The following is a 27221-nucleotide window of genomic DNA, read 5'->3' as shown; positions in this document are numbered from 1 at the left end:
TAATTTCACACTTTACACACAATTAAAAACGCATCAAAACCACATGCAGTTTTTGATTGTCTGCAGCTCCGTAATAACGTATGCGGTCTTTAAATACTGCATGCAGGTTTTTTATGTGTTTTTCTTAATTGTGGTTTCCAAAGTACAACAAAAACATGAACCACCCTAAGGCCGCTCTCACACACATGTTCAGAAAACACAGCTTGAAATTGTGTCATTTTTACCAGAAATTTTGAAGCAGCCTTTTTTGAACACAGGTTACAGCGTTTGACAGCGCTTTTAAATGCACCCCATCATTGTGATAGGTGATGAGATGTGTTAAAAACCACGAAAACGCAAAAATAGAACAGACAGCTCTCGAAAATCGCACCGTTAGAAACACTGCGTTCGAGCACAGGATTGAGTAACCTCATTAAAATCAATTGGAATGTAGTACTGCGGTTAGTACGGCGCTCGGGACACCGCGCTAATAGCAGTAAAAAGCGGTGTGTGTGAGAGTGGCCTGCGGGGCTGCAAACAAATTTGCATGTGCAGGAAATGCGTCATGTTTGGAAAGATTACGCCAAGGGGCTAGATCATGTATGGAGCACGATCTAGATATGGGTTCGGGGGTGTGTTGGGTGGATGCCCGGGGGGAGGGTGGGGGGCCCGAGCTGAACTTTTGCACCCAGGCCCCTGAGCCTTTAGGTAAGCCCCTGTGTGTTACACTTCATTGTAATTTTTTTGTAGTGGCCCGAAACACCTATTTCTGGCCCCTCCATAAATGTCCTACATGTCATGTTTTCAATGTGGATGCACTGTGCAAAGTCTCTTGTCTGCTGCTATGTGTATTGCACAGCTGCAGCATGTGAGAGATTAATGTCTAAAAGTGGCTGGGATATTTCTGGAAAAGTATCAATATCTGTCTAGTCACATGATGTCTGTACCCTATAAATGTGAGTGATTGGGGTGTGGTAGTGAGTTCCTGATCTTCAATGGTTGAGAGTAGAGTGGAGTGCCAGCCACATGGGGGTACCGTCAACCCTCATGTGCTGAAGTGATGGAAGAAGAGGAGAGGTATCCTGAGTCCTTCTATGCCAGGAACCACCTCTGAAAAGAGAGTGAAGTGAGGAGTCCGCCGTGCAGAGCTGCCTTCAAGTACTGAGTGAGTGCCTGTGGAGTGTTCCTACCCCCAACTTCCTCCGGAGTGTTCCCTGTCCAGGAGCGGTACCTTACAGATAACTTGGCCTGTAGTACTGGTGTCATACTGTGTCTCCTAACAGATCTCACAGTCTCTGTCTTTCCTGCACTGGTGTGTAAAGCTGTACTTTGCAAAGCTTCAAGTAAAGTTCACCGGTCATTGCCCGTTCCCAGTGACCGAGTTATCAAGTTTCAACTGTGTGTGTGGACTCTCTTCATTCATCTGCCAGGTACAAGGTACGGTGAGAAGGAATGGTGGCGTCACGCGTGACAAATCTCAAGTCTACCACACGTATAGAGGGAACCTCTGTCCTAGCGTTGCCTGGAAGAGGCCTAACGGTACTTGGGCCGAGGTTGCGTACGTCCCTCCGGGAAGGAGTCTGGTAGAGCCACCGTGACAAGTGCCAACTCTACCCGGCATCTCCTCAGTGTGGGCATTGTGTCTAGGTGGCAGTTGGGACATTGCACTGTCATCTGATGACTGCAGAGATGAGATCTATACAGAACAAGAATGGTCATCCTATTATGAGGCTTAGTGGACAATGTGAAACCTATAAAGACTTTAAATCTACCATTAACTAGCCCAAGTCCATCCGGATTCACCTTACAGTCCCAATCACTTTCCAGGAAGTTGAAACACTTTTAGGATAAAAAAAACTGTTTCAGTATATTCCTACCTTTTACAATGTCTTTTCAGTAGAGCATTGATGGCATTATCCGTGATATTACAGCCATTCATTGATAGACTTTGTAAACTAAGCGAACAAGAAAAAAAACATATCGCATAGTTGTTATAGTAATATTAATAAACTAGTAACCATAACTAATCTTATCCACATTCAAAGTGTACCCGAACTATTACATCACTTTTCAGAATAAACTGCCATGTGCACATGAGAAATAACACTATATGTGGGAATAATGTAACTTGTATATAGCATTTATCATTAGTATTCCCCTCTGTTGGCTGTGTCTCTAATTCTGAGTTTTCTCTGAGCAGGTGGATCAAGACTACTGCTATGTCTTCTATACCCTGCACCTGCAAAAAAACAGCAGATACTGCTCCCTGATTCTCTGTAGGACACACAAAGAAACAACATCATCAGGGAAGACAGTATACAGCAGGACTGAGAAGTGTAAATGTGATTTCAGTAACCATGAAACAGTAAGATCACTTACGATTCGCTACAGTCATGCCAGTGTGAGTCTTTCTACCTTTGCAGCTGCTTCCCACTCCCCCTTTCCTCTCTGTAGACTTTTATGGGAAGTATAAGAAAGCACCCACCTCAATTTCTCGAGTTCTGTCTCAATATCTCTGTTACTAGAGATGGACTTCACTTGATATTAGGAAGTGAACAGCAAATTTGAAGGAAGGGAAACCTTTACTGCCAGCAAGAGGGGTTTTCAGCACAAAAACAACATTTTAACTAAAATGACGTGTACTTTTGCTAATTGGCTATCACATGGAGACAAGTTGTCTCAAACTGAGGTGACTATTTAAGTACTATACAGTAAATTAATACAGTAAAAGTTGTTAAAACTAGAATTAATGCTAAGATTGTTCACCTACGAGATTTCAAAGTAAAATCCAACAAAATAGCAGTTTTCCATAATCTTTTACGTTCTGTGTTTCCCCGATAGTAAGACCTACCCCGGTTTTGGGAGAGGCTTGAAATATAAGCCCCCTCCCCCCGAAAATAGGCCCTAGCTTGGCTACATGTAAAAAACAAAAAATACTCACCTACCACCGGCGTTCCGACCCTCGCGCTGGTCTCCGTCGCTGCTGCAGGCAGCCGCGTCCTCCTTCAAACTAACAGAGCAATTCTTCCTAAAAGCGGGTCTTGAATACCCTGCCTCCAGGAAGCTAATGCTCTGATTGGTTAATCGGGCGCTGTGTCAGCCAATGAAAGCCGCCGCTGGGTTAACCAATTACAGCCATTCAATGAAGAAAAAAAACAATACTATATAGAAGCTGTAGGTTGCATATTTTTAATTAATGTTTTTTAAATAGCTTCATTTTTTTTATTTTAGATGCATTGGAACAACCAGAATATGCAAACGGTTGCAAGGGTTGACATAGCATTCAAAGAAGCTATAATAAAGCTTGTTGTACTCGTACGTAAAGAAACAATAAACAGAAATAAATACATAAACAGAAATAAGCTTGCTTTCAGTGTTTCCAAGTCTGAACAATTTTCTACATCTTCCTAAACAGTGTAATAGAAATCCTACAGAGAACATAGGGATTAAAGGTAAGCGAGCACACCCGGTAAAGGCAGATCGCTCTTCTCGGGTAACTGCATACTCGTCTGAGCAAATGCGGGGGGGGGGGGGGGGCTGAGTGGGGAGGAGCAGGTGGGGAGAGAAAGAGAGATCTCTCTCACTTTACATCACCCCCCATTCCCACCCCCGTGCATTAGCTCGGATGAATATGCAGTTACCCGAGAAGAGCAATGCTTGCTCGAGTATCTGCCTTCCCAGAGCGTGCTCGCTCATCTCTAATAGGGATTAATGACCTATTCCACTTTTGGCTGGGCACCGGCTGAGGGCATGACTTAGGGGAGGGGACATTGCTAGGGAGGCCTTACAATCTTTTTGTCTTACTGAAGACAGGGCAGACAGGGGAGACTCCAGTCAACTGTTTTACAACCTAGACTTAATAGTGAAGTGAAAGGGGCATGGCTATGCTCCAGAGAAGACTTTTTTGTTTTAATTGTAATATCAATCAAAATAGGGGGGAAGTGAAGGGTGGAAGTGCTAGGATATTACTTTATTTTTTTGCACACTTTCTATATTTAGTGCTCCTTCTCTTCTCTTCACTAAAAAACTATAGAACATGATGCAAAGTATGTTTTATGTCATAAAAAGAATAAGAAACTATAAAGGATTCTTATTTCTATATTTGACAATAGCATAAACCAATAAAATTCCCAGCGCTCCAGTGAACAAACTCCAACAGACGTATAAATGTGCAGGACCTACTTCACAGGGGTGCCTCACATTTATACGTCTGTTGGGGTTTGTTCACTGGAGCCCTGGGAATTTTATTGGTTTATGCTATTGTCTTTCTCCCTCTGATGTATACCCATATATTCGGAATCCCCATTTGATGCTCTCCATGATGTGATGTCGTAAGGACCAGTGGCCAGTATACTCCTCACCTTAACCATCAGACCATCAGTTATTTCTACCTACCTGGATCTTTGCCGTACCGGTGGAAACTCGGTCACGTCAGGGTGGGTTTAAAATATTATTAAAAATTGATAAATATAAATACTACTTCCCACTCTGGGGCGCTGCCTTCTGATCTTTGTTCTTATTTCTATATTTGGGAAGTATCTTGGCAATACTTTTGAGCACACTGATTACACATCATTGCCCAAATGGAGAGGATTATAGACAAATCTCTATGGATGTGTTCTGCGTTTGCTCTATAACTTGCAGTCGTTTTGGAATAAGTAAATCTATCATCAACGAGACTTGGTAAATATCCGAGATTATCAAACTGTTTTAGGAAATAATATGACATTTACATCAGGATGGAAAACCTCCATGTAGACTACACTAACTAAATTGCTAACATTAAATCTACTGCTATCGCTTTGTTTTTACAGAAGTCTCTGTAAGGGTAGTTTGATTTCTGAGCTGGAACCTCAAGTTGGAGGTTCCACCACAGATCCGTCTCAAGATACCAAAAGAAAAAGCGCTAGTCAAATGGTGTGTGTTCTTCACTGTTTGGTTCCGTCCTTAGACGGAGCCATTGGGCCACAGGGATTCATTCCCCTTTCCTGCTCCCTGAGCAGAGCAGGAAAGCAGAACCTCGAGTGCAGGTGTGAAACCACCCTACCAATTATCTCTGCTCAGTCTTTTGCTTTTGATCACATTGTAGGAATTCCACTGTATTCAATAATGTATCTAAACTTCCTTCCATTCTATAGCTTCACCTACCATGTAGAGGCTTGTACGAGAAAAATGATGCCTTTATCAGTGGCCCCAGTCCAGCTTATGTCCACTGATGTTAGTTGGGTGCAGTAATGACTGGCATAGAACAAAACTGTGTCTCCTTTAAATATGTCTCCACTGCAGTTTGTTATATTCAACTTCTGTGTGAACAGAATTTCATAATTAACACACGTATTTATTCCTCTAGAACAACTCTGATTATAAATTTGATAGATCATTAATTAGCGAATATAATAGGAGGATATGAAATATATAATATGACTGTACCATAAATCATCTCTTTCATGAGGTTAAGGGAAAAATAAAGTGGATACAAATTTTGTAACAACTCTAATGAAATGTGACTGTAAATCTGTTGTATTTAGCTTTTTGTGCCATTTTTTTAGAATTGTGTAGTTTAGTTCGGAATTATATACAGGAGGAGAGACGCAGAAGACAAATTTTAAAAAAAATAATGGTGTCAACTTGGTCCATGGTTGGTTAGGTTGGTGAAATATGTTGAAGGTTTGTTTCTGCTTTTTCTTCCTTTGTTTTTTTTGACCCATAATGTGACCCCATGTTCCCCCCCATCCCCTCTTTTTTTTTTTCTTTTCTCTCCTTTCCCTCTCCCCTTTACCCTCCATACGAAGGAAGAAGTCAGGAAAAGCACATACCAATATTAATGTTTAAATTCTATTGACAAGGATAGAGGAAATGTTTTCCTAAGAACTTAAAGGGGTTGTCCCGCGGCAGCAAGTGGGTCTATACACTTCTGTATGGCCATATTAATGCACTTTGTAATGTACATTGTGCATTAATTATGAGCCATACAGAAGTTATTAGAAGTTATTCACTTACCTGTTCCGTTGCTGGTGTCCTCGTCTCCATGGTGCCGTCTAATTTTCAGCGTCTAATCGCCAGATTAGACGCGCTTGCGCAGTCCGGGTCTTCTTCTTTTCTGAATGGGGCCGCTCGTGCCAGAGAGCGGCTCCGTGTAGCTCCGCCCCGTCACGTGCCGATTCCAGCCAATCAGGAGGCTGGAATCGGCAATGGACCGCACAGAAGAGCTGCGGTCCACCGAGGGAGAAGATCCCGGCGGCCATCTTCAACCGGTAAGTAAGAAGTCACCGGAGCGCGGGGATTCAGGTAAGCGCTGTGCGGATTTTTTTTTAGGTCCCTGCATCGGGTTTGTCTCGCGCCGAACGGGGGGGGCTGTTGAAAAAAAAAAACCCGTTTCGGCGCGGGACAACCCCTTTAAGAATATAAATGTTTCTACACAGATATATGTTTTGATAAACATGCTTGATATATGGATATATATGTTTTGTAAAAGTATGAAAACCCTGTTTAATGCAAAAATGTTTAATAAAAACAAGTTGAAATAGAATTGTGTAGTTTAATAAAAAGACTTTACAAAAGGTGCCTGGCACCATTACCAGTCCAAAGTTAGTAATTAAAATGACTACATGCATACTACAAAAAATAAATGTGTTAGAAAATACACAACACTACACAATAAAGCATCAAAAAAATCCAAAAGTTTATGATATGCACCAAAGACAAACACTATAAAAACATTTAAAAATCCTAAAAATGTGAATATCTACAACATGGCTATATATATGATAAAGTATAACCATTAGGCTGGGTTCACACAGGGCGTATTCCCGTCGGAAATCTCGCGGTTTGGCCGCAGCAAAAACCACGAGATTTCCGCCGGGAGAACCGCCGCGGTTTAAGCCGCGGCGGCTTTGAAGCGGCCCGGCCGCTTGCTTTTCCGTTGCGGCCGGCGCTCCCATAGAGGAGAGCGCGGCCGTGACATAAATAAACAAAAAAGAAAAGATAAACAGACATGCTCAATCTTTGGAAACCGCGGCTGCAGCTGCAGCGGCCGCAGCCGCGGTTTCCACCGGATTTACCGCAGCGGATTAGCCGTCCCGTGTGGACGAGATTTCTGAGAAATCTCATCCACATGGCTGGCTAATCCCGAGATTAGCGGCCGCGGGCGGATCTGCTGCAGTAAAACCGCGGCAAATCCGCCCTGTGTGAACCCAGCCTTACAGGTTACCCCAATATATATTTATAAATTGTCATTAATACAATATTACTAGACACCACTTCATGATGGTTTAATAATATCTAAACAATAATTATAGCAACATATTCATGTCCAACAACAGAAAAGTAAATATATAGGGTCAACGTGTATTGGACTTACAAATACCAGTAAGAGATGTCCGCTTATATACTTTATCAGTTGATCAAATAGACAGAAAACTCAATTTCCACTGTAAGAAAAACTTGTAAGGGCCCAGCTATGGCATGCTGGGTTAAGCACAGAATATCCCAACACTCAACATGTATCGCCATTTGGCTGGCTACTCTTGCTCTGGAGCTGTTTCAGGCATTAAGGTGGAGCCTCAGGTGTAGCAGCCGCAGGTCTGGAGAGTAGTCAGGGAAGAGCCAGGAGTTAGTAACGGAAGCTGTCGGTTTACAGTACAGATGGACTAACGGGTAGTGTAGTCGGAACGCAAGCCAGAAGTCGGCAACGGAAGGTCTTGGTTTGCAGTACAGATGGATGAGGCGTGAACTGTAGTCAGAATTGAAGCCACAGGTTGGTATCAGGAGGTCTTGTAACCACAGTAGAGGAGCAAGTAGAAGTGCAGCTTGACCAATGCTGTGGAGCAGAATAATGACCCGCTGGTCCAGTGGCAGGGTCAGGCTTTTATATTGAGCCCAATCAGGAACAGAGGTGGGGTCAGGACCAGGAGGCAGGAACTAGATAACTTGAATCATGGAACAAGGCTGAGAGTCATGCAAGGGAACTGTCCACAGACTGGACAGCTCAGCAGTGAGAGCTACTGACTGGAGCACAGAAGGTCTCTAGTTCGATTCCTAACACTCCCTGAGGAAGCAACCCAGATGATGATATGCATTGGGAGTTGGGATGTATAGATGGAAATCTCTTACTGGTATTTTTAATGAACCCCTTCTCTGACTACCTGTTGCACACTGTGCATTAGCAAGTAATGGTAGTCTAAAACACTGCATACTGTTCTGGCTGGCTAGCACTACTCATTTCGACAGTAATGATCAATTAAAGCAGATGTAGTGACTTAGAATAAAGATGCATACCAATGCACAGTGTGCATCAGGTAGTCAGAGAAGATGGTGCAGCCATCCTTGTTTTCCAGGCCTGGGGTCACTTTAATCACATTACTGAATTGTAGAGCTCTTTAAAGTGCCTAATACCAATTCTTCAAATTATACTGCATAGTACAAGTTCATAAATTGCTTATGTGGTCAGTATGGCCCTATTACTATGTAAATGAGTTTCATTATGATATCAAAGTTTTCCAGTACATTATATGCTATATTAAATAGCACCATTGAACACTACAGCTCGCGCTGCAGAAAACAAGCCCTCAAACAGCTTTTTTGAAAACCAAAAAATAAAAAAGTGTCGTGTCCTTAAGGGGTTAAAATATCAAAACTCTTCATAGAATTTTTTCACATCATTTTTACCAACTTTAGGGCTTTTTCACACAGGCGTATATCGGCCGCTGTTTTCACGGCAGGCCGATATATGCTACGATGTGAGGAGTAAAACTTGTGAACGGGCACACAAATCTAACGTTTGTACGCCTGTTCAGACGGCATGAGCCCCGGCACATATACACCGAGGCTGATATGCTGTTGAGCCTTCTCCTTCCCTCCCCCTCGCCAGCTCACCTCCTCTCTTCTCCCCATTGGCTGATTGCATTGGGAGCGGGCGGGAGGGGGCGGAGCTAAGCGCCACCCCATCTCGCCTCCTCCCATTGTTAGCTGCGGACAAGGGCGAGACAGGGGAAGGAGCTTATCTCCGCAGCCAGCAATGAGAGGAGAGGGGACGGGGCGGCACTTAGCTCTGCCCCCATTCTGTCCCCTCCCATTGGAATCAGCTGGAGGGAAGGAGAGAAGAGGGATGGAGTTTAGCAGTCACGCTGTTACACTCTCTCCATCCTCCCTTCTCCAGCCACTGTCATTGGCTCCCATAGGAGCTCATGCAGCGGCCGACGTATTCCGACCCAACAGATAGTTCCAGGACTATCTTTTGGGCCCAACATAAAAACGCCCGGCGCTATATTGGAACGCCTGGCACTTTTACGTCACGGGAATAAGGCCAAGTGATCTGATGCATTGGAATCCAATGCATCAGATCACAGCGTATATCGGCCAACCGTGAAAACGGCGGGCCAATATACACTCGTGTGAAAGAGCCCTCAGGTTCAGAAATAGCAGAATTCAGAGTGGCTCATCTGATACACAGCTGCCTCCTATTTAGTTACATAACCTAAAAACAGGTGACGTTCACTACAGACAACAATGGTCTCTAAGTGCGTGAATTAGCAGAACTTTTGATGAATGCCTGTTTAATTTCATTTGATTGTTCACTGGAACATTTTGTCCAATTTCATTAAGTAAATTTCTAAAAAACAAATGTGGGATCTGAGGTTGTCAATAAAAAGTAAAAGACATAAAGAATTCAATTAAATCCTATTAAAAAGTAACATTTGTGCTTCCTCATATTAGCTTTGTAAATGTGGTTCTATGCAGAACTGAATAGAAGAATGGGCCAGTGGTACAGTAATGAGAAATGCTGCATGTATAAATCTATATACTTTGGAGACCTGAAAATCTTTATTAATACTTAATATAAAAGCTAGTACTTGGTAACTATAACAACGGGGCTTTACACTTCATATTAAAGGGAGAACTGGTCCATTGGAGTCAGAGCAAATTAATCGAAATGATCAATGTGACTCAGTGATGGTGGTTTGCGCTAGCTGTTTCGGCCTCGATTTTTGGAATTAAAGAGACAAAGAACCCATGCACAATGTGTCTTTTTGGTGTAGAAAAATCATGGTGTATGTCTAAAACTCACCCTACATATTGGTTTGAAGGTTTTCATCCCCAGCTATAAATGCAGCTGAACTGCAAGGAATATAGTAAAAGGTTAAAGGGGTTTTCCGATATATATATTCTTAAAAAAAATACTGCCGGCCATCCTTAACAAAAATATTCTCATTCATCCCTAAGCCCCACAGCAACGGCACCGCATCTCCATTCTCCCCTTCGGCACTCTGTTTATGTCCTGCAGTTAGTCTGCGAATGGGACATCACAGACAGCTGGAGCCAATCACAGACCTCAGTGGTCTACTGCAAAGGGCCGATAAAGATGTATTTGGCAATAACCACACCACTCTCGTAAAAGAGGACAAGCTGGTTCTGATGAACTTAGTTTATCCTGACATACAACCACTGTTGGCACCTGAAGTTGAGCCAGCCTTGCTTTCGATCACTTGGATGGTTGACCAGGATGATATTATTGACCAGACCCTCAAAAACATACAGTTTAATATTGCTTATGCAATACTGCTCATGCTGTCCAAAACAGCGTAGAAGGGTGATTTAATATGCTTTGTATACCTTTTCTTTTTTGGTTGGTATACCAATATACCGTATATACTCGAGTATAAGCCAAGTTTTTCAGCACATTTTTTTGTGCTGAAAAAGCCCCCTTCAGCTTATACTCGAGTCAGGGAAGGTTTAAAAAAAACCCTCCATATTCACCTCCCAGCCGGCGTCTGTGTCTCCGGCAGCGGTGCGGTAAGCTGCTTGAATTCTCTCTGCTGTCATCCCCCGCCGTTCTCTTTGCTTGGCTCTGTCATCCCCCACGGTTAGCGCTGTGTAAGTAAGAGCTGTGATTGGATCGAGCGCCGGCCAATCACAGCCAGTGCTCAATCATTCACAACCAATCAAGCTGCTTTAGAATTCCCCCTGCTCGGCTTTCAAATCCCCTGCCGTCAGTGCTGTGTAAGTAAGCGCTGTGATTGGATCGAGCGCCAGCTGTGATTGGCTGGTGCTCAATCCAATCACAGCGCTTACTAAGGCCTTAGTCAGACGGGCGTTTTTTGCCGCGATTTGCGCATACGCATGCGTCCGGCGATTTTAAATGGTATCGGACACATGAGCGCTTTTTATGCGCTCGTCCGATAAATTATAGAACAGAAATCGCAGATCGCACCTATCTGCGATCTGCGATTCCTGTTCTCTTCTCTATATGCGCTCAATGGGGCCGGCGGCAGCAGCGCCGACCCCATTGAGAACATATAGAAGACAAATCATTCTTCTCTGCCACAGCTGTAACAGCTGTGGCAGAGAAGAATGATGTTTGCCCATTGAATTCAATGGAGCCGGCAATACAGCCGCCTCCATTGAAAGCAATGGGCTGCCGGCGAGCGCAGGATGAATTGTCGGGAAGGGCTTAAATATATAAGCCCTTCCCTGCAATTCATCCTAAAATGTGTTAAAATAAAAAATATATACATACTCACCTGCTCCCGGCAGCCGGAGTTCCGTGCGGCCGTACTGCAGTGGGTGTGAAGGGGGTGTGAGTCAGACCTGTCCCCTGATTGGCTCAGCTCTGAGCCAATCAGGGGGCAGGTCTGACTCACACCCCCTTCACACCCACTGCAGGCCGGCCGCGCGGAACTCCAACTGCCGGGAGCAGATAAGTATATATATATTCTTTATTTTAACACTTTTCTGGATGAATTGCAGGGAAGGGCTTATATATTTAAGCCCTTCCCGACAATTCATCCCACACTCGCCCGCAGCGCATTGCTTTTAATGGAGCGGGCTGTATTGCCGCTCCATTGAATGCAATGCGCTGGACAGCTCCGGCCCGCTTCTAATGAAACGCGGCTAGGAGCAGATTTTCGGGCGATTTTCGGGCACCGGTCACGCGATTTGCGGATGCGCATCCGTCATGCGATCCGCAAATCGCGCGAAAAAACGCCCGTCTGACTAAGGCCTAACACAGCACTGACAGAGCCAAGCAGAGAGGACGGCGGGAGATAACAGCAGGGAGGATTCAAGCAGCTTGTCGCACAGACACAGACACCGGCTGGGAGGTGAGTATGGAGGGGGTTTTTTTTTACCTAGTATAGCTCGGCTTATACTCGAGTCAATAAGTTTTCCCAGTTTTTTGTGGGGAAACTTATTGTCTCGGCTTATACTTGGATCGGCTAATACTCGAGTATATACGGTAACTACAAATGCATTTAGTTATTTTACTGATGTTATAAAGAACTGCTCTGAGCAGCCGTATAATATTATATGCAGACGCTTATTATGACATCATTCATGTCATTATCTACAGAGTGTTAATGAGGTGTAAATATCCTTCTCCGTTAACACAAGGTGAAGTTGTGTGACAGATAACTTAAGAACAAAGAAATTCAGAAGAAGCAGCTGTAGTAACAAAGTGCAGCTGTTTGAGAGAAATCTCATACATTTCCGCGCGTGAATGGTGACGTCTTCTGTTCCTCGGTGCTACATAATCGCACACTCTTGCCCGCCAGGTATGGTTCCAGGATGTGGTTTTCTTTTGTAAACAAACACGTGAAAGCTCTTCAAACTTCACTGGATATGTCATGGGTGAGGCCAGAAGTAACGTGCTGCGCCTGAAACATTCCCTGACAGTCCAGTTCTGCACGCTGGTGACGTCTGTTCTGCACTTCACATCCTGACTGCATGGTAGAGACAGTAGCAGTAAACAGGCACGAGTGCCAAAGCTCTTTCCGGGTGACAACAAGTGCCCTGGTAATCGGCACACTTTGCCCAACTTTTAAAGAACATACAGGTGCAAGAAAAAGTAAGTGAACCCTTTGGAATTACCTGAATTTCTGCATTGATGTCTACTAAAATGTTGGCTGGTTTTTAGCTATGTCACAATTATAGACAAACACTATCTGTAATAAGTTGTACCACTCATGTCTTTTATTTAGGACACTGAGGAAAAATCCACAGCACAGGGAGCGAAAGCAAATTAACCTCTGTGTTAATTGCATCTCCAAGAGTTAAACAGGACAGTCATCATAAAGACCCATTTATGTCTTTTTTAACCATTAACTACTAAGGCCTCATGTCCACGGGCAAAATTAAATTGTGGAATCCACGCGATGATCCGCAGTTCAATATGCCCATGGACATTCATTGGGCATCCGCAGGTAATTAAATACCTGCGGATGTCATTTTTTCCCAGTGTGCGGATCGCACTCTCGGGAAAAAACTGCAGCATGCTCCACTTTCTGCAGCTTCCATTGAAGCCAATGGAAGCCGTCCGATCTGTGGCATAGGCGCAGCTGACATCGTGTCCATGTCGCGGATCTGTGAGAAAGCATGAGATTTAAAAGCTGGGCGCATCCGCTGTGCAAAAGAAAGAAGATCCAGCTGCGATGGAGAAGACCCGCACGGCAGCCGGACAGGTGAGTAAATGTCTTTTAAGGCCTCATGGCTGCGGGCACGGGTGGAATCCGCTTTTCATCAACTCCAGTAGTAAGTGTACAGCAGAACACTTCTGAAATCCATGCCTGCTGGATACCTGACAATGATACTTTAATAGCAGATTTACCTATTATCCTTTCACCTGTCTCATTTTGAGTGCAACCAGTCAGTGATACACGGTTGCAGGTAGGGTGTTGGCTGATGAACCCATCTCCGCCATCCAGTGTGAGTGTATCTATGTGCCTAAGGACCTTTTACATGATAATAACTGTTTCACAAGCACCAATCAATGAGCTTGATGCTCATTTAATTGGCCTTCAATCGAGCCAATTCATCCTGCGTGGAGGATGGCCGATTGTTTATGTGATTGTTTGTCTGCCATAGAGTTTCATCTCCGTCGGCAGCACATCCGAGGCCCTTTTACACGGAATGATTCCACTGTCAACAAATTTTTTTAAACATTTTATTGTAGCAAAGTAATTGATATGTTTTTGTAAAATTAAAGCCTGCTGATTACACTGGTAAAACTGAATAATAGCAGTATGTCTCTTTAACTTTAAAAGTTATTTAACCCCTTAATGACTAAGCTTTTTTTTTTGGTTTTGAAAAATCGTAACAACTTTATTTATCCATCGATGTAGCTATCTGAGGGCTTGTTTTTTGCGGGACGAGTAGTATTTTTCAATGGTACTATTTTATGTACTGAAAAACCTTTAAAAAATGCTAAGTGGAGTAAAATAAAAATAAAAAAACAAAATTCCGCCATTTTTGGGTGCGTCCTGTTTCTACGGCGCACAAACTGCAATTAAAATGACATGATAACTTTCTTCTATGAGTCAGTACGATTACTACGATACCAAACTTATATTGTTTTTTTTTTTGTATTACTTTTATTTATTTTCAAAGATATTACATTTATTTTAATTATTTTCTGCGGCCATTTTCTGACCGCAATTAAATTTTTTTTTTTTCTGTCGGCATAGTTGTGCGAGGGTTCATTTCTTGCGGGACGTCCAGTAGCTTGCACTAGTACCATTTTGGAGTACATACAACTTTTTGATCACTTTTTATTGCATTTTTTTTTTTGGAGACAGAATGACCCGCCCTGTCCCGCCTACTCCCATTGCAAACACCAGAGTGAAGGAGAGAGGAGGTGAGCCCGTGAAGGGGGGGGGGGCATGCCGTCTGAACAGGCACACAAATGTTAGATTTGTGCGCCCATTCACGTGTTTTTATGACGCCGGCGGGTGCACATAAAATCGCCTACAGCTATGTGACAGCGGCCTCACATGGTGACATGTTGCTAAGAGCAATCATTTGTACTGCAGCACAAATGTGCTAATCAGCTGACAACAAAACATTTTCTTATTCGTTGGCTGATTGGGATACTATGTTCATGGCCATATGATCACAGAAAGGGCCATTACTGTGCTGCATTTGATCTATTGAGGGTCACTCTTCACTTTTTTTCCTATTTTTTATTTTTTTGCTAATAGAAAAAAAATTGGTTTCTCTTTTATTCATTTGTATTTTCAGCAACGCAATGAATTTCCCAGACTAAGCACCATTACAGCCTACCTCTATTTACAAATGCATTATATATGCGATGACCCTTATTAATAAAATGTACTTCATTAGAGGGCCTAATGGCTCAGTTGCTTCCTGGAACAAGGCAGAATGAGCCATGTCTTACCTGGACACAAATACTCATTCAGAGCCATAGAAGAGTCTAAAGCTGATTAGTATGGATGTCTTGAAGACAGTGTGTGAACTGTTTTTTGAGGGTGTCTATTGTGGACTATTACTGAAGGAAGCATAGCTCTCTGGTGAAGTATATTACGTAAGTGATTTTCATAATTAAGTGTCATTACATATTACAATGTACTTAGAGGTAAGTAGAAGTACACTCTGGACCATATTTCCAGAGATATGAACACTTCTTCCACATATGTAACTATATATGTAACAGCTATGTGCAGATAGAGAAGTAAGCTGCATCCTGTTTTACTGTCACCGATGAACCACAATTTGTTTGCCTTTCATAAAAAGCCTGACAATCTACATAGAGTATAATTTATGCTGCATTTAGATGGAACGATTATGGTTCAAAAACTCATTCAGGTGAACAAAAGTGAAAGGTAATAATTATTCGGTCTAAATGCAAGCCAACGACTGAACGCCAAACGAGAATCATTCGCTTCTCATTCAGTTTCTGCATGCATAAAAATGATCGTTAGCTCATTCACTTATTATTAAACAGCAATCGTTCAGTCCCTGTATTTACTTATAAAGGCACTGAACGATTCTCATTTGAACGAGCCAACGATGCATTTGCCTGTCTAAGGGTGGCCTACACTGGCGAGGGACTTGCATGATTTCCCAGCACTGCAAAGCTGCAAGAAATCACAAACTTATGAAGCCAATGGCTTTAAATGGCTCCATGCACATGTGCGATGTTTTAACGCTTGTGATGCAGCGTTAAAACAAAATCGTGGCATGTCCATTCTTTTTGCGATCTTGCCCATTCATTTCAATGGAGCCGGCGGCCACTGCGCCAGCCCCATTGAAATGAAAGGGGGATGCTCGCGGTCCTCTGCCACTGCTGTGACAGTGGCAGGGAACAGTCCGTGGCGGGGATTTTCGGGGAGGCTTGAAATATCCCTCCCTCACGCCGAAAATAATACATGACTTTAGAGAAAAAAAAATACTAATACATCAGCTGGGAAGCACTGTTATCTCCGGCGCGTCTTCTTGCAGGTGCCGGCACTCTTCTACTCCTTGTCTTCCGGCCGGGAATTTAAAAATACCTGCCCCCTGAAAGTGCTGCCTCTGATTGGCTGAGCTCTGTGGCCAAACAGAGGCAGTGCAGAGTTTTCATTTATTGAATGAGTGCTGCCTCTGATTGGCCACAGCACTCAACCAATCAGAAGCAGCGCTTTCAGCGGGCGGGGATTTCTAAATCCCCTGCTGGAAGACAAGGAGAAGAAGAGTTCCGGCACCTGCAAGAAGACGCGCCAGAAATGACAGTGTTTCCCAGGTGATGTAAAATAATACAATAGTCATGTATTATTTTCAGGGGGGGGGGGGCTTACATTTCAAGCCCCCCCACCCCACTGAAAATCCTCACCACGGACAGTCTCCTGCCACTGCTCTCACAGCAGTGTCAGAGGACCACGAGCATCTCCCATTCATTTCAATGGGGCTGGCGCTGCTGCTGCTGCTGCTGGCCCCATTGCAATGAGTGGAAGAAGATCACTATCTCCTGCCGCAGCCGTCACAGCCACAGCAAGAGATTCCTTCAGCCCTGCAGGGATGGGAGGCTGTTTCCCACGGAAACGCCTCGCATCCAGGCCTTCCAAAAGGATTACAAGATATTGGGGTGTCAATATTGGGGTGTCAATCACTTCCCGATATCGCTCTTATCAGTGTGTGGGAGCCCTAAATAGGATGCACGAGTGCGAACAAGCTAGCGGTGACGTCGTAAAGGCCACTAGACTGAAGGCTCTGATCTATGTGACACACCCATGTGAGACAAACAAACTTCTGGTCTTGGTTACCAGACTGAATTTCGAACTACACAGACGTTAAATCAATAACGCCTGTCTGGCGTCAGTCAGAGGGATGGAGACATAAGAAGAGGATTGTCTCACTCTGGTTGACAGCCGGGGAGAGGTGGAGAGCAAAAATCTTCAAAGAGGCTAAACAGCAAAATTAAAGGGGTTGTCTCACGCCGAAACGTTTTTTTTTTTTTTTTTCAATAGGCCCCCCATTCGGCGCGAGACAAACCCAATGCATGTGTTAAAAAAAAAACCGTTTAGTACTTACCCGAATCCCCGCGCTGCGGCGACTTCTTCCTTACCTTACTAAGATGGCCGCCGGGATCTTCACCCATGATGCACCGCGGGTCTTCTCCCATGGTGCACCGTGGGCTCTGTGCAGTCCATTGCCGATTCCAGCCTCCTGATTGGCTGGAATCGGCACACGTGACGGGGCGGAGCTACGAGGACCAGCTCTCCGGCACGAGCGGCCCCATTCACCGCACAGAAGACCGCACAGCGCAAGCGCGTCTAAAATCGCCAGAAGACGGCGATTTTAGACGGATCCATGGTGACGGGGACGCTAGCAACGGAGCAGGTAAGTGTATAACTTCTGTATGACTCATAATTAATGCACGATGTACATTACAAAGTGCATTAATATGGCCATACAGAAGTGTATAACCCCACTTGATTTCATGAGACAACCCCTTTAAGTACAATGAATTAAGGGCCATTAACACGGGACGATTATCGCACAAAATTTGCATACTAATCGCCATGTTTAATTGTACAGCCATCATGCACTATTTGTTTACAGTTCATTGGTCGCTCACTTTCAACCAGCATGAAAATCATCGCTGGATCGCTCACTTCTCGCGGAGTGTAAACGCTCCCCGCTCAATGCTTCACATAGAATGTGAAGTGCTGAGCAAGAACCCAGCAGTGATCTGCCTGTCTGAACGCTCTGCATGAGCGCTAACAACCTGGCGGTGACATCAGCAATTATGCAGTCGTTAAGCCGACTCTCTTCCCATCTACATGGGGCATTGGTAGGAAAGTGCAATATACAATTACTATGATCCGGTTTACCTTAAGAGAATCTTTGCAGTATTGAAAAAGCTGTCTAAAGGCTTCATCTGTAATCGTATCAGTGTCATTATGACAGCGATATAAGGAGATCGACTCAGGGTGATGGAGTCCTATACTGGCCAGACAGGAATCCTTCAAGGAGTGGCAGTTTGTTACCTTTATTACTTTCCCTAAATGAAGAATAGGAATGAAGTTATTACTAGTAGGTTATTGACAAGTGTAAAAAACATGTCATACAACGGTAGTAGAAAGCCGGTCCCAGGACGGCGACTGCAATATATATACAGGACAGCGACTGCAATATATATATATATATATATATATATATATATATATATATATACACATTTACAAATATGTACATATATATCCATGTTCAGGAAAATAGGAATTTCATACTTATAATGCAAAGACGTCAGCAATTTTGAATACACGAAAGGCAAACCAACGTGGAAGTCCCTTCGTTGTCTCATTCTCTCAGCTTGCGCAGCTCAGCGCTCCGCTTCACTTTTTTTTATTTGAGGACGTACCATAATTTCATTGGAATTTGTTAAATCAAGATTTTGCTACTTTGTGAAACTATTGTGATGGTAGCTTAGCAGATGACTGATGAAAAAGTGTACATATTGCTATGTAGGCGAATTGAGAGAGGTAGCTTCACGCCGCTTGTGTGGATGTAGATGATGTGAGGCATGAGGTTTGCTATAGATGCTATGGGGATGATGAGTGATTGTGAGGCACAGTGTGTATTACATAATGTACATAATACATACACAGGAGGGAAGACTTGTTTTAATAACAAACAGGCTAAGGCCTCATGTCCACGGGGAAAATCAGACCCGCTGCGGATTCTCCATCGCGGCCGGATCTTCTTTTTTCGGCCCGGCGGATGTGCACGCATGCGCCAGGCACTCCATTTTTTTTTAACTCCTGCTCTCCCGCGCTACCGCGCCGGAGAGCAGGAATTCAGGTAGGGGTGTTCCACGGATCCGGACGTTTTCCATAGGCTTCAATAGAAGCGTGCGGGAGCCGTCCCCGCGGGAGACCCGCACTAAAAATGGAGCATGCCACGGGTGTTTTCCCGCAGATGCAATCCGCGCCTGAAGGGAAAATGACATCCGCAGGTATTTACCTGCGGCTGTCTAATGCATCCCTATGGGGCGCGGATCATGCTGCGGATTTTTAATCACATTTAACCAGTGGACATGAGGCCTTAGGCTGGGTTCACAAGACCGGATTTGTATTGCCAATTCTGCAGCCGCAGTAAAACACAGGCATTGAAAGCCATGTACTTTCTATTTTTCCTTCACACTCGCAGATACAAATTGCGTATTCTGCAAGTGGAACAAAAATCGCAGCATGCTCTATATTGCCGTGGAATCGGCGTGGACGGCCTCCATTGACTCAATGGAAGCATCTGACCCGCAGCCCATAACATCGCTAATCGATGGCGCAGGAAATGCAAACAAACAAAAACTGTACTGCGCATGACCGCCTGCGAGTCTCCACGGTCATATGCAATACAGTTTAATGAGGTACGCAGGGTCACCGGCCGGGCATGCAAAATCTGACCCGTTCATGTAAGCCCGGCCTAAGGTGTTTATGTTACATAATTATTCCGTCGTTTTCTTATATTTCCTTCTTCTTTTACTATTTTTGAGCAGTGACAGCAGAATCGTCTGCCTTTAGGGCTCTCCGAGGGATGTCTCCGAGCGTTCCAAGGTTTTCAAATGATAAATCAGCCTATTGTCATTTTTGGAAAACAGTGCATAGAGTTTTTTTAAACAACTTGAGAATAAAGTCTTACATGCAAACAGAGGCGTAACTTGAAGCTCCCGAGCCCCAATGCAAAATCTGTAACAGGGCCCCCAACTATAATGTTTTATTCACAGTATTGTGTCCCTTTATTTAGAAGAGATGCCTTATGGGCCCCCTAAGGCTCCTGGGCCCGGGTGCAACCGCATCCCCTGCATCCTCTATAGTTACGCCCCTCCATGCAGGTCTTAAAGGGGTTGTCCCGCGCCGAAACGGGTTTTTTTTTTTTCAATAGCCCCCCCCCCGTTCGGCGTAAGACAAACCCGATGCAGGGGTTTAAAAAAAAAAACAAATAGTACTTACCCGAATCCCCGCGCTTCAGTGACTTCTTACCTTGCGAAGATGGCCGCCGGGATCTTCACCCACGGTGGACCGCAGGTCTTCTCCCATGGTGCACCGTGGGCTCTGTGCGTTCCATTGCCGATTCCAGCCTCCTGATTGGCTGAAATCGGCACACGTGACGAGGCGGAGCTACGAGGACCAGCTCTCCGGCACGAGCGGCCCCATTCAGAAGGGAGAAGACCGGACTGCGCAAGCGCGCCTAATCGGGCGATTAGACGCTGAAATTAGACGGCACCATGGAGACGAGGACGCTAGCAACGGAGCAGGTAAGTGAATAACTTCTGTATGGCTCATATTTAATGCACGATGTATATTACAAAGTGCATTAATATGGCCATACAGAAGTGCTGAACCCCACTTGCTTTCGCGGGACAACCCCTTTAATTTTAAATTTTGAGTGAAAGTGCTGAAACAACCTAATATCTACTTTTAAGTGGTACAATTTTCCCAGTAACTTTATGATTAAGGTAGCAATAATGTACATACAGTAAAGAGCACACTTGCGTCATTCGGGTAATATTCTGTTAATGAGTCTATATTAGAAACATTCTGCTTATTAATTTGATCAAAGACCAGAAATCTTACATCTGATCTTCGGTCGGCTTCCTAAGGAAGTGCTAGACAAGTGAAGCAGGAGACATCCCATGCACTGCAGATTAATGGCACACTACTTGTCCCGTGACACTTTGTTCTTTCGTTCACCTCTCATTTTAGGGAGAAATATTAGTAGTTTGTTACTGCTGACCGCACTATCACTATGCAACCAACCTAAATATTGTGAGCTTATGTACCTCGCTAGCAGACACCATGAGGTTTAGCACTAAGACTGCATGTGGCAAACATTTTGTTCGGCGAGCAGGTGATCAGTGATAGTGACGTTTGTCCTTTGATCCTCTAAAGTTATGTGCACAATTTGTTTGTCTAAGGTGTTAATACAGTATTTGTACTGGAATAACACAAAGTGCAGATAATATATATAAGAACATGGATTTACCCTAACATGGATTTACCCTCGTATGGCACAAAGTGTGAAGGCAGCAGAATGCAGTCCTAAGCTCTTGCTCGCGACCTGAAGGTTGCGGGTTCAATCCCTGCATGGTTCAGGTAGCTGCCTCAAAGTTGACTCAGCCTTCCGATGAATGCCATAAAAACAACCCCTCCACCAAGAATTTTGCAATTATGTTTTTTTTCCCCACTTTTTTCCCCAATTTTTCAATACATTATATGGTACATTAAATGGCACAATTGAAAAATACAACTCGTCCCGCAAAAAAAAACAACCCCTCAGGTGGATATGTCACCTGGAAGATAAAAAAAACATTATGATTTTTTTGAATGGGGGAATACTAGAATTGCAGAATGTGACCTGGACGCAGGCGCATCAATGACCCTTGGTCAAGAAAGGGTTAATCTATTAGGTAGATTACAGCTTGTTTTCCATATGAGAAAACTAAATATAGCCACAATTCTATCTCTCCTCCTGAGAATTAGTCAGCTGCGCACAGATGAGGATTGTTTTCATTTTCCAACCATAGACTTAAAAAAGAAACCGATTCTCTCTCCCAACACTTGTCGTAATCCTTAGTAATTTGCCGGAATCCTTAATATAGGAATTTGATGTTTACAACTAATTTAGAAATTAATGCACAGAAATCTTCAACGAGGCCGATGTAATGTTTGAGAACTAGAACTATAATGAATAAGTACTTACATAAAGTGTCATCATTGGCAATGTATCTGAATCTACGGCATACTTGAGCAACTTTTGAGAGGTCTCCATGGGAGAGGAGGGAAAAAATATAAATCCACATCTCATCCGGGAGAAGAAGCCACATAGAACCATTTTTTGCTTCACATACCTGTCCAGAAAATACAGATAAACATATAGGATGTACATTACATTATCATACAGGTCAAAAATAATGCATTAGGGCAAAAACACCTAAGTGCATGCGCTAATACGCTTGCTGCCATGGAGCATGAACCGGGTTTTTTTTTTTTGGTGTGGGGAGGGGGGGTTGACTATTCAAACTACACTATTGCAAGCAAGTTTGAGAAAAAAACGGGAAGATAGCTCCTGCCCTATCTTTCTCGTACGTAGTATTAACACGCGAAATAGTGAAAACGCAACTATTGAAATCAATGATTTTCACGGTCGCATAACAGGACTAAAATACGGCCATCTGTTTAAGCCTTTAGGTTGACAGCCCTATGAAGTGGAAGAACTTTTAGATTGCGTGCGGAATCCAACCCGGCCAAGTGCATTTCGGCTTAGGGAGAGCACCTAGAAGGTGTGAGGACACTTATAAGGTCATGGTCTTGGAAGTCTTCGTGCATCTTGTAGGTGCTCTTCGTAAGGAGAAACTGCACCCCTCCTGACCCTCTCGCTATGCACAGAAATGTCTTCTATACTCTATAACTGGATGTGTTTTACAGTCCTTTTGGGAAATTAGTTAAACTTTATTTGCCATTTATGTACAAGTGGATCATCAGACAAAGCTTACACAATAGACTGGGATTCTGGGTTCCTTAGAGAATCATTTGTACATCTCACAACAATCAATATGGGTGGGAAAAAAGTAATACTATACTGCCTTTTGACAAATTTAAGTTGAAAACCATTTAAAGGTATTGTGTGTAAAGGGGGGGGGGTCTCTTTTTAGAATTCAAATTATAGCTGTTCGATATGATGATGACTATATGTGATACGTGGAGAGGTTGTCTAAATAAGCAGGCTATTGCATACCATAGCTAATACTTTACTTTTCTGCCCCCTAGTGGTTTGCAATGTTTTTTTGTTCAAGCTTAAAGATAGATCATGTGACTGGCAGGGGGAACCGAATATCCACTGTGTTACCTGGAAGAGGAGAGATGTGAGCAAGCAAGCAACTAAGACTGGAGCATACACCATAGCAGAACCTGCTGGGTGTGCTTGCCGGTATCACAACCTCTACGAGGAAGATAAACCTACAGACAGATCAAAGCAGCTGTCATCGCTAATATATCAGCTGGAACCCCAGAGCCAGCCATGCGGTCTTCCTCTGTTAATTGTACCACCTGTACACTGTGACAGCATCTTAAGGTTCTGTAATAAATATTATGTTAAAAGGGTTTTTCCACAATCAACATTTATGGCATATCTAGCAGAAAGAGCCCAGATTCTCCTAGACATAGACATTTAAATGTATAATAAAGCAAAAGCTGCAATAGTTCGAAAAAGAGGATTTTATATACCTTCCTCTTGGTCTGAATGACCTTACTTTCCACAAGTGTTTCAGTAATAGATACTTTCATGTCTCTCATTGAATTCAAAACAATTCCTGGCCTTCTCTCAGGTCCTTCAACAATACCTCGGGGCCTTCATTGTTAGGATCCTTTAGAGCCAACTAATTTCACCACTTCCTCCCCAAGTCACATCAGTCCCAACAGTGGAAACATTATGCTCGAGACCTGGCCCTATCAAACATTCTATTCCCTGCCCTTTATCTATGCCATATTGGTTTCCCCTTGGTTCACTCTCCACCCTTCATTTCCTTGAACTGGGAGAAAGGCCTAAATCTGACCTTTCCTGAAATCCAGGCAGCCAGACTAAACTGTTTAGCCCATAGCATGGCTCCTCCATCTGTAGCCATTTTTAAGAGGTGGGCTATAAATTACCCTGTAGATTGTGCAGAACATTTTCCAAACTATATTCTCAAAAGCTCACTATTTCTTGGCATTATTGGCACTGCTTAAATGTAGAGGGAGCTATCCTACATACAGTATCACTTAGGATTGACCAGTTCTGATCCCATTTTGGAGAGAGGTTTGAAGAAATACCTTTACCTTCTCTAACCACTCTAACCCCTTGGCTCCTACTTTCGTACTGCTTCATCCCAGTGATATTCCTTTGAGGCCCCATTGGACATCTTCCTTAATATATCTTGGTAATACAATGAGAGCTTGTATTTCACATTTATGGAGACATTTGGAATCCTTTTCTCTGAGACACCGGGTTCAAAAAGTAGATGGTTTCGGACCCATGTCAAAAACTGACATGAAAGTTTAATAGACCTAGTGTAACAGGAAGGAGGGAGTTCTTCTCCATTCCCTGCACCACAGTGAAAGCGCCTACTCTGCAGCTCCAGCCTGAAGGACTAATCTCCATTCCTAGTCAGTGACGTGGCCAGAAGGGGGAAAGAGAGGAGAGCTGGCAGAGCCCTTTGAGCGATGCAAAGAAGGCCTTAGATCCTTAGTGATGTCAGCAGTGATGCAGCTAGCATGTCATCACCCTAGGATGACCCCACATAGATCATGAATGAAGGCTAGCCACCTCACTACTCCAGATAGTTTGAGAGCTTCCTTGATGCAACAAGTACTGAATATAAAAGGATACAGTGCTGGGAGAGAAACCGCATAGTAGTGGAGTGTGTGCTAGCATCAGAGTGTAGCATTTAAAGTGGCAGAGTCCAGATGCCACAGGACATTACAATGTCTGTATCCCCATGCAGGGGAGCAGCCAGGAGGCAACAGGCTAACAAAGCCTAAGGGGTCTGCGAAAGGTCTACGCAGATGAAGAAGGAGGATCATGTGTTTAAGTGCATGGAAGAATGAAAACTAAGGTTTGGTACCGTGTTAGCCAATAGAGCAAAATGTGATTGTTCCCAGCAAGAGGGAACAATTACGTGGTTTCATACAGTGCATGGAAGGAGAGGGAGTCTCCCTCGCCTGCTGCCCCCCTGAGGCAGAGACAGGATTGCCATGTAAAGATATGCGAGTAGATGTTGTGCAGGCGAAGAAAAGAGAGAACACGTCACAGTGCGATACAAGCATTCCAAGAATCGCAAGTGCACTTGTCCACCACCAGAACTGTATTGCGTAAGATCCCTGGCCCGAGTGAGGGTCTTGGACTTACTAGACTATCCCTAAGAGTTAATGCTTATAAGTAGATTTGACTATGGTGCCATAGGTAATTGCCTTGCGTAGTCAGCATATACAGGGTGATATTACATAGATATTTGTTATAGTGATGTAATATTATGTGTTTATGATGTCATGTGAAATGGTTATTATAACTGTTATAGTGCAGGAAGGCACCTAGTGGACAATCCATGTATGGTCCAATAAAAATGATATTGCATAGTGTGAGTTACATATGATGAAGGCTTCTGTGCGTGATGCTTATAGCGTGTTGAATGTGCATGAGTTTCACCTGCCTTGGGCTGAAGGGAGAGAGTACTGTAGAGCGGGGTTTTCCCGCATGTATGTGGGTCGGAGACATTTTATTGAAAATTGCCAAATTCTTGCCACATCAGACATGATTAGAAAAGACCTAAGATACATGACGCAACATTTAAGTCTGCAAACCCTTCTGTGGAGTGAAAGAATATAAATAACGTGTTTGTTCAGTAAAGTTCATTTTTGATAAAAAAGAAATAGCTGCCTCTGTCCTCGTTTGTCACCACCGCCCCATCACGTACCATTCACCTGCTCCACTGGCACTATAGGATAGTGTTACAGGATCCTGCTGAATACAAACCTATAGTGCCTCATTAACACGCTTTCAGGTATTGTTGGACTGTTCCCAGGGTGACGATTGATGAGGGTCTTAAGGGTCTTTTCCCCCTTCTCCTCTTTTCCTCCCTTTTTTTTCTTTTGCTTTCAGCTTCTCCCGACTACCTCAAAATCACATGAACGCTTGATTCAGCTGATTATTCAGGTGTTTAGTATGGGGTAAGGGGAGTAAGCTTATCTCCAGGAAAAACGGAAGAATTGGACATTGATATTCAATATGTCAAATCGGGGGAAAATGTCAGGGGAACGTTGGGCAGCCCCCATACACATGCAATTAGATGACATTTCCCTAATGTGTATGGTGGACTTCTTTCTTCCTTTCCGCTTCATTTCAAGTTTTCAATCACCCCCTTCTTATAGGTTGCAAATGGTAATATTTCTTTTTGCCTTTTATATTATACATTGCTGGTTTGCACAGCTCTTTTTTTTCGTCTCTTCATTGACTTTTATGGCTAAAGGGTTTTTCTTTTTTTCCCGTCCCACCTTAATTCACATTTTACATAAAAACCTTGCATAAACGATTAAAAAAAAAATTAACAAGAAACTATAATGTATTGTAGAGTAAAACGTATACCCTGTTTCTCCAGGAATAAGACTCACCCTGAAAATAAGCCCTACCCTGATTTTTTGGGGGAGGCTTGAAATATAAGCCCTAGCTGCATTACATAAAAAAAGAATGGGAATACTTCCCTAGCAGGCTCAGTCAAGGTCCTCCTGCTGCTGTCCGGAGCTCCGCCGTGCGTCCTGCAGTCCTTGTTCACCCACAGAAGATCACTTCTTGGTTATGGGATCCATAAATCCCACCTCCAAGAAGTGACGGCTCTGATTGGTTCTCGAGCACTGCTCAGCCAATCTATGCAGTGCTTGATGAACCAATGCGATGGCTGTGATTGGTTCATCAAGAGCTGCATTGAATGGCTGAGCAGTGGTTGATGAACCTATTACAGCCATCGTATTGTGAAGGTGGGATTCATGAATTGGCCAATCAATGTCGTGGCTCAGCGTGTCGGAGCTCTGTAGAGCAGCAGAAGGGACCGGGACCGAGCCTGCTAGGTAAGTATAATAAGACATCCTCTGAAAATAAGACCTAGTGTCTTTTTGGGGGCAAAAATTAATATAAGACATATACGGTAAATGCTACTTTTAGATGCATCACTATGTCACTCTACTTACCCTTTCATGATTTCTTGTGGCCCTTTCCAGTTTATCTTTGCATAGGTATTCACTGACTACTCCTGAAATAGTGAAATATAACAGACTTATATATAGAATCATTATATAATCATATAACACCTGGAATTCTTAGTGGATTCAGTTTGGATTTGCTGTGAATGCGCAGCAAAATCCATGATTGAAGAATTCTACTTAAAGAATTCTTTGCTGTCGAATTCTATTGCAATCATCAGTGTTTTAATATTTTTATACCTTTAA

At 43.5% G+C, this 27221-nt stretch overlaps 1 protein-coding gene and 1 long non-coding RNA gene across 2 annotated transcripts in view; one reads left to right on the top strand and one right to left on the bottom strand.

The window, feature by feature from the left end:
• The window catches only part of LOC136628318 (uncharacterized), a 77157-nt gene that overhangs the window by 14156 nt on the left and 35780 nt on the right, over positions 1-27221 (bottom strand). The window contains exons 5-9 of the mRNA XM_066604125.1: positions 26964-27025; positions 21949-22096; positions 18081-18250; positions 5128-5282; positions 1857-1934 (exon numbers count right to left, since the gene is read on the bottom strand). Of these exons, the coding sequence (XP_066460222.1) occupies positions 1857-1934; positions 5128-5282; positions 18081-18250; positions 21949-22096; positions 26964-27025 (613 nt within the window). The remainder of the gene's footprint in view (positions 1-1856; positions 1935-5127; positions 5283-18080; positions 18251-21948; positions 22097-26963; positions 27026-27221) is intronic.
• LOC136628321 (uncharacterized) overlaps positions 12689-27221 on the top strand; it is a 59776-nt gene continuing 45243 nt past the window's right edge. The window contains exon 1 of the long non-coding RNA XR_010792870.1: positions 12689-12820. This is a non-coding gene — a long non-coding RNA (uncharacterized lncRNA). The remainder of the gene's footprint in view (positions 12821-27221) is intronic.

This window comes from Eleutherodactylus coqui, chromosome 5, assembly GCF_035609145.1.
Source record: "Eleutherodactylus coqui strain aEleCoq1 chromosome 5, aEleCoq1.hap1, whole genome shotgun sequence".
In the NCBI taxonomy this organism is placed as follows: domain Eukaryota; kingdom Metazoa; phylum Chordata; class Amphibia; order Anura; family Eleutherodactylidae; genus Eleutherodactylus; species Eleutherodactylus coqui.
The sequence above is the reverse complement of the archived record's forward strand: the minus strand, read 5'-3'. Positions and strand labels throughout refer to the sequence as shown.